Source organism: Triplophysa rosa, linkage group LG6, assembly GCF_024868665.1.
Source record: "Triplophysa rosa linkage group LG6, Trosa_1v2, whole genome shotgun sequence".
In the NCBI taxonomy this organism is placed as follows: Eukaryota; Metazoa; Chordata; class Actinopteri; order Cypriniformes; family Nemacheilidae; genus Triplophysa; species Triplophysa rosa.
Genome location: NC_079895.1, coordinates 4,507,975 through 4,520,302, shown reverse-complemented (window position 1 = coordinate 4,520,302; position 12,328 = coordinate 4,507,975). Strand labels below are relative to the sequence as shown.

General features: G+C 38.4%; 1 protein-coding gene across 3 annotated transcripts in view; it reads right to left on the bottom strand.

Annotated features, from left to right (window-relative positions):
- Positions 1 to 12,328, bottom strand: part of znf385b (zinc finger protein 385B) — a 121,505-nt gene that overhangs the window by 14,578 nt on the left and 94,599 nt on the right. For all 3 annotated transcript variants that reach the window (XM_057336657.1, XM_057336656.1, XM_057336658.1), the window contains one exon: positions 6,651 to 6,761. In XM_057336657.1, the coding sequence (XP_057192640.1) occupies positions 6,651 to 6,761 (111 nt within the window). The remainder of the gene's footprint in view (positions 1 to 6,650; positions 6,762 to 12,328) is intronic.

Sequence of the window (12,328 nt, the reverse complement as noted above, 5' to 3'; positions counted from 1 at the left end):
GACATATATGCCATTTAAAGCTTGGCTTTCAGGCATTGATCTGGCACATTAAGGACAATGTCTGTCATGAGTTTGGATTTGTGTCCATTTGTCCATTAGTCCAACTGTGACATTCACACGTGTTTAAATACTAAGTGTGATAGCACTTGAAATCAATGTCGGCTATATGGTAAAGGCAAACTGTGTCATTTCAGTGCCGCTGGTGAGCAAGACTGGCATCACTAACAGCATAGATGTGAATTGTGACTTTGCAATTGTTGAGAAAAGGTGTGCTTTTACTTTTCAAAGCAATTGGATTGCAATTTTGACCTTGCAGATGATAAAACGGGCAAAAAAATCTAATAGACTTGCAGAGAAGACCAAAAGTTGCATTATATATGTAGATGATCATATCATTGAGACTCTCCGAGACTCTTGAATTCGACCTTGGCTGTTCAACGATAGGCCTTTTTCACGCTTCCGGGTTTCCGAATACGGAAGAGTCGGTAGTTGTGTAAAGACATTTCCGGCGTACATTTGTACACAAGTACAATAGCGAAGAGAGACTAGACAATTGTAACCCAATTGTTACCCAATCAACGAAAATGCAGAAGCATTCTAAAGCACAATTTTAAACCCAGAATGTTTCTCTCCAAACAGTGTTTAAAGTTTTACAGTTTAAAGCACGGCTATGAAAACACCAAAAAAGTAGAAATGCAATTAACACCACTTGTGTACATACTGCCGGAAATAGATTTACACAAGTAGTGCCGAACCGAGCATGCCCCCTAGCATCCATGAAAAGGGCCTATTAATCATCATTAATCGCATCCAGAATAAAAGTTTGTGTTTACCTTATAATATTTGTCTATGTACTGTGCATATTTACTTTGTATTTGTAAACACATACATGTACATAGTTAGGAAATATTTGCATGCCGTTATTAATATTTATATACAATTTAAATTATATACAAACATTTATTCATTTTTATATTCTTCTTAAATATATACATGAACGTATATGTGTTTATAATACAAAATTAACACGCACAGTGCACAGACATTTATTATGTAAACACAAACTTTTATTCTGGATGCGATTAATCGCGATTAATCGTTGAACAGTCCTAAATTGGGCCAACGTAACCCCCCCCCCCCGCACACACTAACAATGTTCACTTCTAACACATTCAAAACACTAGCAACGCCTGACAACCACCCAAAACACACTAGCATAGTTTTACATAGGCAAGAAAAAATATATATTTTCCATACTTACACAACAAATATTTCATCAACATAAACTGCTAAAATTTTGAAATAGTCTGTAACACTTTTCAATAAGGTGCTATTTGTTAACAATTAGTTAATGCATTAGCTAAAATGAACTAACAATGAACAATACCAATGCAGCATTTATTAATGTTAATTCATGTTAATTTCAGCATTTACTAATACATTATTAAAATCAAACTTAACATTAGTTAATTCACCATGAATTATCATGAATAACCATATTGACATGAACTAACATAAACAGGGATTAAAAAATACAGTCTAAATAAGTATTAATAAATAATAGTATAACAAACTATAAACACAACAATGTGCTGGAAATCACGTCAACTTTTGTTATATACACCACTAATTTGGCCAAATCTTAAAATGTACATCAAAAGTTTAAATATATTTATATTTATTTAATTCTGTGGTTTGTAAAGCTTTTCAGCGTTATTTTATAGAACAGGCGGAGAGAATATATCACCTTCCTATTCATCTCATCCGTTCATGATGTTATTTTAGCAAAATTCCCATAAGACACTTCACTGCAACACATTTGCTCTCATTATTGAAACAGAAACACAGACTGGAATTACGGCTTCCCTCAACTTCATTAAGATAATAGCTGAGGATGTATTCAGACCTTTAGTCTCACATTGTTTTCCCCTCTGGCAACAGGATTGGATGTCACAGTAGTTTCATAGCGTGCTCTGAAGTATGGGTTTAAATTACATCACAGGACTCTTTTTCACAGCCATAGAACGAAAACTTGTTTAAGCCTTAATAAAGACACAGACCAAGTTTGAAGCTTGGTCCAATGTGTAAACCACTTTAAAGGATACTTTTTTAATATCCATCACTCTAAACATACACGATATGGACAAAAGTACTGAGATTCCCGCTTCTAATGAACAGATCTGACTACTTCAGTAATTTCTGTGAGTTTAAAGATGGAAACAAAATTTGTTAATATTTGTTTTGATTGGAATTACTGAGATAAACATGTTTAGTAGAAGGGGGTGTCCCAATACTTTTTTCCATATCTTGTATGTAGACTAACTAGTAAAATAGTAATCTTGACTCAAGGAGCTCTTTTAATATTCTGTAGCAAAATCAGAAAAATTACATTAACACATTTTGCTGATGCGTTCACCCAAAGTGACTTCTATTCACGCTATACATTTTATCAGTACGTGTGATCCCTGGGATCACGCCTTTGCATTGCTAACAGGACGTTTCACCAAGTGAGCCAAAGGAACTGTGTTATATAAAAGATTTACATTCACAGATTTAAATTTACATCCGTCATCGGACAGATTTACATGCGGTCCAGATTCTGTTACCCAACACTGTCTGTGGACAAGAGTGCACATCGCTATTCTCCCAAAGAAGAACATAAAACACAGCATCTTCAGCCCGGCGGAGTATAAAGGTAAACACAGAGTCAGAGACGCCGGCTGATTCGTTCTGACATGCCAACCAGAGCATCACTTTCACTTAAGCAGGATGCGCTTTGGACTGAGCCTGCAGATGAGCATCTCCAGGGAACAGATAGAGCGAGAGAGACAGCTCTATCTTCCCGGATCAGAACGTGACAACACGTGCACCCAGAATTAGAATCAAAGACCTCTGCGGTCTGCAGAACATCCGCTGACACCTCTGCCCCGCGTTAGCCTCAGATATGCCGCCTAACCTTAAAAGCGTTGCTCAAACGGGCAATTGCGAGAGGAAACCGTTTTCAATTATCACGTCATTTTACTTTCCTCTTTTATTGCGCTTGTTTGGAGCCAGAGAAAGTCAGAAGATAACAAGGCTCCCAGACAAGTTAATCTCTAGCAGTCGCTTCAATTCAGAAACACGTTCTAAGAAAACCAGCGTTTCAAAGTAGATGGCAATCAACCAATTATGCACAGCGGGAGGGAACAACACACAAGCCGGGACGCCCGGCAGCCGCCCCGCCGAGACGTTACCACGTCTGAGTTTGCTCAGAGGTGTTCCCCATCTCGCATTCGAGCCTGTTTGTCACGATAAAGGTGAAAAAAACTTTGAGGAGACAAAACAGATGCACAATGGTGCTCCGACGTCTGTTTTCCACTTCCAGAGAAGTCTTTTCTCAATTACAGCTCGCTGTGGGAGCCCTCCGTCAGCCAGGGCTTAATGCCACCTTGTGCCATTCATCTTAAATTAAATAGCTTAATCAATGCCAAGACAGAGTGGTACAACATGGCAGTACAGTAAGTAATTACCCTTCTCCCATCGAGAAGAACAGCACACCGCTCAACTCTCTGCCAGATGAGAGGCTCTGTGTAGAATCCCACACCTGTGCTCTCACTCATAAACACAACCGTACTGTTCACTACAACCACTGGCATTTCATTGCTACCGCAGTTCAGCCAGTAAATAAATTCTGGAAATGTTTGAAATATACTTTGTACATGAAAATCTGTTTACATTGATTACAAAAAGGAAGGACAAAGGCATCGGGTGCAGTATTGGAAAAAGAAAATGTAATGCACAAAATAGCTAGTTTCGGTATTGTTCTTCACCGCTATTTAACATTGGCATTTGGAGTTCCCTATCGATATTTCACTCGTACTGCATAGCAGGACGCTATGGGAAAACTCCTTTTTCTCCGATGACTGAAGCTTTTTCCAATAATGCAGTGAATACTGCACGGCCATTGGTTTGTGAAAAGTAAAACTTTAAACCAATGGCAGCGAAGCTGCATGGACCTATGGCGATGGAGCCCGCCAATGTAGGCGGGGCTTATAAGCAGACACTTCACCTCAGTGTCCTCAGATATCTCCTCCTCCTGCTACGACTCTACCTCGTCAGCGGACTTCACCATTCTTCCCAGAAGTTCACGAGGAGTTTACCAGGTCATGGCGCGCCCCCTATTCGGCTCCCCTACGACCCTCTTCTTCCTCCGCTCTGACCTCGATTGACGGCGCAGAGGAAAAAGGTTACGAGAGGCTGCCTCCCCTCGATGAGTCTGTAGCCGCTCACCTGTGTCCGCCCACTGCCATCGGATGGATGGCGAAAGTAACCCACCCGTCTAAGCCGTGTAAGTGACTTCGGCCCTCGCTGGACGCTCCTTCTCGTCTGCCGGCCAAGCGGCTTCAGCGCTTTACTCCATGGCGGTGCTCCAGGTCTACCAGGCAAAACTCCTCCAGGGAATGGATGAGTCTGGGAGCGACCCCGCATCCTACAGAGAGCTGCGGAGTGCTACCGATCTCGCTCTACGCGCCACCAAGGCCACGGCACAGGCGATAGGCAGATCCATGGCCAGTCTCGTGGTGCTTGAGCGCCACTTATGGCTGACGTTCACGGAGATGAAGGAGGCTGACAAGGCTCCTTTCCTCGACGCTCCGAAGTCTCCCACGGGCCTCTTCGGACCCGCGGTGGAGAGCTTCGTGGAACGCTTCACGGCTGCGCAGAAATCTTTGCAGGCCATGAAACACTTCCTGTCGAAATAACCAGGCTCCAGGTCCTCATCTATCCTCTATCCTCTCTGCTTAAGGGACTTACACTAGGTCGCCGGACTACGGTTGCTCCCAACCGCACCAGCACTAGGCACACTATCATGGGACGATCACCGGACTGGGTCACCTTTTAGCTTGGCCCTATCTGCTCTGCAGGGTTCCCCTGCTCCATACTTGGCCCCCGAGCCTAGCTCCGGGGTAGTCTATCATTATCGTTCCTTGTGTAGCATGGCGGGATTGTATTGGTTCCCCATAGCATCCTGCTACGCAGTATGAGTGAAGTATCGGTAGAGAACGTACTCGGTTACTTCGACTGAGGCGACGACCATGAAGCTTGTAAGCACGGCCAGGAATGCAGTACGAGCCGTATCTCAGGGAACCGAGGTTATGTAAGTAAACGAGTACGTTACTTAATCTTCAATGCTGTGGTTGAAGAAATTATGTTTTAGCTGTGAGTTGCCAGTTTAAATGTGAAAAAGAAAAAGAAATGCAGCAAATGCAAAAAATGACTTACCCCGTCTCACCATTGTAAATTGGAACGGGATTAGTAAGGAATGGAACGATTTCTAGCTGATCTCGCAGGAATTCGTAACTATTTTATGAGGTGGCTAATTCATAATAATTTGTACAATTTGAATCTAAATCTTTGTCCGATTTAAGCCCCTCCCCTAATCCCACCTCTAAATCTAATGTCACTGTTGCGAAAGCAAATCGTACTAAAATGAGCGTATAAGATCGTACAAATTCATACGAATTAGCCAACTCGAAAAGTAGTTACAAATTCCTGTGAGATTGTGTTGAACGATTCTGATTCCAGTTCCAATTCCAATTAATAATTCAAGCTAATAATTCTATTGCTCATTCGTGTATTAATTAGTCAAATTAGTCCTACTTTTATACTAAACAAAAATACTAAACGTAAATGATAGAATTTTGCTGATTTCAATCTCAAAAAGTAAAATTTGAAAAGTAAACTGAATCTATACTGAAGATATATTAAATATACTGAATCGTGAATCTTTCAAACAATTTCAATGGAAAGAATTGATTCATATGAGTCACCTGTTCAGAAATCACACTACACTGCACTGCGAGGACCAGCGACGACAACGTAAATTAAGTTGATGGTTTGTTTTTGTCTTCTTATTTCTTGACCTTTTTCTTCTATCACATTCAGATTGCACAAATACATCTAAAGCGTTTAAAATATGTTACTGTTTTTATTCAGCAAACAAATGCATTTAATAGTGGGTGCAAATCAATCGCCGTTAATGAAACTGAACGTCATAAAAAGTACTTTATTTAAAAAAAGCGTATCTTGTTATAAAAAGCAATGCTCGATGCACAAAGTTATTCATAAACCTTATTTTAAAACACACATAACGATATCAGATGATTCTATTTCAAAGGGAAACCGAATCATGAACTGAATAAAGACAATTGGGTGCAATGGACACATGTAAGGGAAACGAGTGAATGACTGAAAAACAACAAATTAAACACTTGCTTTAATGAAACAATACAAATGAGCCAGCGTGTTCCTCATCAGCGATGACTGAAAAACTTCATTAAAACCTGGCTGAGGGCAGAACTGGCAGCGACTCTGCTCAAATGTGACCATGTATTACCTCAGTGTGTGTGAGTAATGAAGAGTGTTGCCACTCGCACCCTAAACGGCTAAACCGGGGCTTATTTTAATCAGCTGTAGTTTGTAACACGAAACACAGAACTAAAAAGCTACTCCTGCACAAACAGGACTGGGCGAAGATTTCTTCATTACATTTCTTCATACTTTTGAGAGAAAAAGAAAACACTGGAAGACGCACAACACTCACACACCCCAAGACAAACATTCACACCACCCCATGTAAACACACAACCGAGAAATGTTTGTTTTTTACTCACATCTGAATTAAAGCGGAGCTGACAGATGTTGCACGAAATAACTTGCTTTTTCTTGGGAGGGATGGAGACTCCAAATGTGTGGTTGATTACCGCTTTCTGGACAGGGTCCATCTGGAAGACAAACAGCGGAGGGACACTTTTAGAAAAGCAGGGCGAGTTATAGAGACAGCCAGAGAGTTAGTGAGATAGGACACACACGGAGCGCCGGTCTCTGCGACCCTGAACGCTGGGGGGAAATGAGAGTAATAAGCATTTGGAGCTGTAGGCGGGACAGCTGTTTAATGGTGAGAATCAATGGTCTAGCTGGTCTCCTGGGCTCCGCCTGATAGAAATAGATACTTGGATTAGTCAACCGAAAAGATGAACGTGTAAAGACGAACTGCCAAATCAGCAAACGAAAGCTCTTTGCAGCATTTAGATTTAAACCATCAACTTATTCTTAATTCAAATAAACACATTCAAATCAAAGCAAGTTAAGTAAAGCATTGCAGATTTACGAACATTATAAACACATTTTAATACTACAGTCTAACAATAGCTCTGCATATGTGTTGTGTTCACATTTTTGAGACGACAGATGCTCTACACAGTGAAACTGTTGTCGGCTGTTTCTGCCAAAAAGAATGTTTAAATAAAGATTTCAAGTATACTTTTTTGCATTACATAAAATTGTCTGAAGTAAGCTTTTAAAAAATCTGGTTTTTGATATCATGTGCAGGGGAATGTGAAAGCAGTAATAAAGGTAAATTCAGCATATAACTTATATTTACATTCAGTGTATACCATTGTACATTACAGTCCATGTTTTCCCCAACCAAACTAAACACATGACCCTTCCAAAAATCCAAACAATGCATAGCGTGCATATTGCACACACTCACAACTGCAATGAAAACACTGAAGCATATTATTTCAGTATTAACCTTAGCAGAGACCTTCCATCCTCAGAATCGACAACCACTCATCAGAGAATTTAACACGACAAGAAAATAAATGGACAAAACTGAACAACCTCTCAAATCTGCCTTGTGCAGAATCCAGCAATATTACGTAGAGCTTTTCTGTGCTCCTCAAGCATGAAACTCTGGCAGAAGAATGGACTTCTGGGTTTGCCTCCAAGTCATCTAACCATTTCACATGCTCACAGCCGTTCCCCTTTTTTTTGAAGGAAAACATTTGAAAACTCACTTGACAGACAAACCAAGCAAAATGCAAGATCATGTGGTGAAAAAGTAAAAAACAGAAAAAGAACCCATAAGTTGTTCCAAATCTGTATGAATGTCTTTGTTTTGATGAACACATCGGAAGATATTTGGAGGAATGCTTGTATCCAAACAGTCCTTGGCCACCATTGACTACCATTCTGGACAAATTGCTTTATAAATGTCTTTGTTCTGTTGAACACAAAAGAAGATAAGTAGGAAAGCAAACAGTTCTGGGTCACTTTTGACTACTATTGTAATTCTTCCTACTATGGTAGTCAATGGTGGCCAATAACTGTTTGGTTACAAGCATTCTTCCAAATATCTTTCTCTGTGTTCATTAAAATAAAGAAATGTATACAGAGTTGGAACAACTCGAGGGTGTGTAAACGATGACAGAATCTTAATTTTGGGGGGAACTGTCCCAGTGTCCCATATTTTAACATTTCTCAAAATATCTTCTTTTTGTTTTCCACAAAATAAAGAGTCAAATACAGGTTTTGAACAACATGAGGGTGAATTTGTAGTTTTGGGTGAACAATCCCTTTAATTCCACACTAAACAAAAATTCTTTTTTACAGCCGCCTGATTCAAACCCAAGATCAATTTCGCCTTTTTTCAAATGTATTTATAATCATAACTGTACATTATACTTTATGTTTGAGTTTTGTCTCTGAAATGATTTGTGCTTGTTCATTTTAGATGCACTATAATTGTAAAAACACTGTCTGCTGACACAAATAACATCTCACTTTAATCAGTAAGGCCAGCTTCCATTCATTCTCATTGTGAATCGCACCAGTGGAGTTCTAGAGCTGTAAAAACTGCTTTCACACCCAGCAAACAAACTGATCCCTGACGTCAAATGGACATATGGGTCCGCACCAAAATCTCGAGTGTAAAAGCACCATAAGAGGCTGACTTTAGATAAGAGTACAGCCCTTTCTATTCGATTAGAAGACGTCAGAAAGGATGATGGGGAGAGTCTGCCAACTCTTAAGCACACTACCTGCTGTGCGTGATTCTGAACCGCAGTAATCTGTAATTAAAAAATCTCATTTCTGACCACGAGTATAGACGATACAGGGATCTTGCAAAGGTAATCCTTTAAAAAAAGTTTACTTTTAGTATACTTCTTTTAAACAACAAAAAAAGATAGTATACTTTCAGTCCACTTTTTAGGTCTCGCACATATACTTAAATTTGACTTATTTGATGACAGAAATAAATATTTGGCCTTACTTGTACACAGTCTTTTGATCAAAGACTTTATTATTATTATATTAAATACCAGTATAATTAGGTATTTACAGTATACTTGGCTTGTATTTGTGTTTAATCTTTTGACTGAGTCTCCAATTAAATACTTTTTCACACAGTTTCACACAAACTTATTAATGTCCATGTTCAAGTTTATATAGTAACAAGTCAGAAAAAAGTGTGTTGAACTAAAACATGATCTTCTTTCTTTGTACACTGTTCTTTAAATATACTTAAAGGACATAGGTATATTTCAAGTAGAAAAATGAATAATATGTACATTTTAATAGACTTGGTGCAAAAAAAGATAGAAATAATAAACTACAGTTATATGTTGTTAAGCTCAGTATAAAAAATACTAAACTAGTAGTTTACTAAGATTGTACGTTCATAAACTAAAATGTATTGATCTAGAAAGCTATAAGCTCACTTGTAGTAAAGTTACAAACCTAAAATGTAGTCATTAACTATAGTTGTGTACGTTGTTTTTGTTACACAAATAAAGTATACTTTTATAAACTAAAAAGTGTGCCAATTCAGTTTCAAGTAGTTTTGAAATAGTACACTTATAAGCAGAGCCGGCCCTCCCTATAAGCGAACTAAGCGGCTGCTTAGGGCCTCGTCGCCACTAGGGGCCTCCAAGATCACACGAAATGACAGCTTTTTTGTGATATATTCACGACACACATCCATTTTCTCACGTAGGGCCGTGCCCACTATTTTTTCTGAGGTGTGTGTCAAAATTTGTGAAATTACTGACTAAACGCAACATTGCAATATCAAAATAAGTGAGGCGGCCAATCAAATGAAAGGAGGCGGGAATTACTGGTTACAAAACCGAGCAGTGACCAATCAAATTAAAGAAGACTGAGCTACTGTCACATCTTTAGCTGTTCAGCAAGACGCTTAAGTTTTAAAGTTTAAAGAGTGCTTTGCAACACACGACAGTGACTAAAACATTAAATATTTGACAACTGTTTAGTGTTTAACGATAGAAATGTTGAACATCTGACAGTATTCGTTGATGCAAACAACAAAATGCTGATTTAGATAAAAAATATGTAATTTACGTGATTCGTGTAATTTATAATTATCTGTTAATTCAGCGTTTTATTTGGGATAAGGTTGAGAATAATTGTGTGCATACTGTAAATTAATTTAATGGTTATCAACCATTAATAAACTACATAAAAAAATAAAAAGGGGATTAAATCGTCGTCAAGGGCTGTGTGGCTTTAAAAGGGTGTTTTATAGGTTGTGGTTAAAATAAAATGAAGAGAAAGATGATTTTTAAAATAAAATCTTTGCAAATAGTTAAATGCATTGATCAATAAATTCCACAAGCTTTGTATGTTCTGTGCTCGAAATTTAAAGGGACAGTTCACCTAAAATTGAAAGTCATGAAATTATCAAATGTTTTGACAATCACAATACACCTTGCGTGGTTTATGTGTTTTTATGACATTCCTACATCCCAAACACAGCTACAACTAATAGAATTGGGTGTGCTAGGTTTAAAGTGTGTGTGCAAATAATCAAACATTGACAATACTCGATTGTATTGGGGGCACAGTGGGACCCCCAAATAAAATTCTGCTTAGGGCCCCGTAAAGGCTTGGGCCGGCCCTGCTTATAAGCATACTTCTAGTACATTCATACTTAAGTATACTTAAAGTATACTTAAAAATCTAAGTATGCTTATAATGAATGTACATGTAAATACATACCCTACGTTCCAATCAGCATACTATCCGTCCTAATAGTATTCGGAAGTAGAATCAGTATTTCCCAAATCATAGTATGTTGAAAATAGTATTCCAAATGTACTCAAAAGTACCTATTCCAACACTATACTAAAATCTACAGTATGTACTATGTATTAGTAGTATACTTGTAAGTGTACTATTTGCTACTTTCATGAGACGTACAAATATTAATGCATAATTTTATACATATAAGTAAAGTATACTTAAAAGTCTTCTTCAACTAAAATAAAAGTACATTTATTTTTTGTAATATACATATACTGCACATCAGATTTTTAGTATGCCACTGAGAGCGACTTAACCTGTCAGTCAGGGCTTGTTAATCACATATCCTGAGAGGAAGAGACCTCAGTCACCGTCGAATGAATTCAAATTACACCTCGCTGCCATTCACCTCTACTCCTTCATTATAAAAAATCTATCAAATAAACAAACTCCCACCTCCAACAACAAACAAGAAACATGACTGGGAATATGATTCTGAAACAATGCACACACTCAAGCAGGGATATGTTATGAAGGCAAAAAGACACAAAGGCAGATTATGATGACATGATAAGGATCAGGAAAGAGGAGCGACGAGGAACAGATGTGAGAGGAGCTCTGTTAACTGTTCTTCATCTCTGTATGAACATGTCATATCTTCAACAGTCTCAGCTGCAGTCGGCATATCAACAAACCACCCAGAGTCCCTTTACTAACACATCACACAACATCTAAAACACTGTATGTGCTGGTTAACTTTCTTTCTTTCTTTCTTTTTTTCTTTCTTTCTTTTTTCTTTCGTTCTTTTTTTCTTTCTTTCATTTTTCTTTCTTTCTTTCTTTCTTTCTTTCTTTCTTTCTTTCTTTCTTTCTTTCTTTCTTTTTTCTTTCTTTCTTTCTTTCTTTCTTTCTTTTTTCTTTCTTTCTTTCTTTCTTTCTTTCATTTTTCTTTCTTTCTTTTATTCATTTTTTTCTTTCAGTTTTTCTTTCTTTCTTTTTTCTTTCTTTCTTTCTTTTCTTTTTTCCCCTTTTTTCCTTCTTTCTTTCTTTCGTTCTTTCTTTCTTTCGTTCGTTCTTTCTGATAGCCGTGACCTTGTCCGGGCCGCAGAGCGTCTCTGAAGCACAGAAAGCCGAGCAGATGGATTATGTGCTGCTTTTCTTCATGGCTGAGATCACCTGGCTGAGCACAAACTGGCTTCAGTCTGTTGTGACTCTGGCCGCATTGATTTCAGTCATACAGAGAGAGACGGAGCGAGCCGTGACTATGCGCTGGCTGTAATCACACCGGGATCATTCCTCATCGCCATGGCCCACTCAAGCACAAAATCACAATCTTACTGATGGCTAACTCCTCTTTATCCAACGCTGCCTCAACCACACAGCTTTATTCAATATACTTCCATGAGACAAATTGTTCTATTTCCTCTTACCGCTCTATATCATTTGTATATATCAGCCTGAATAGA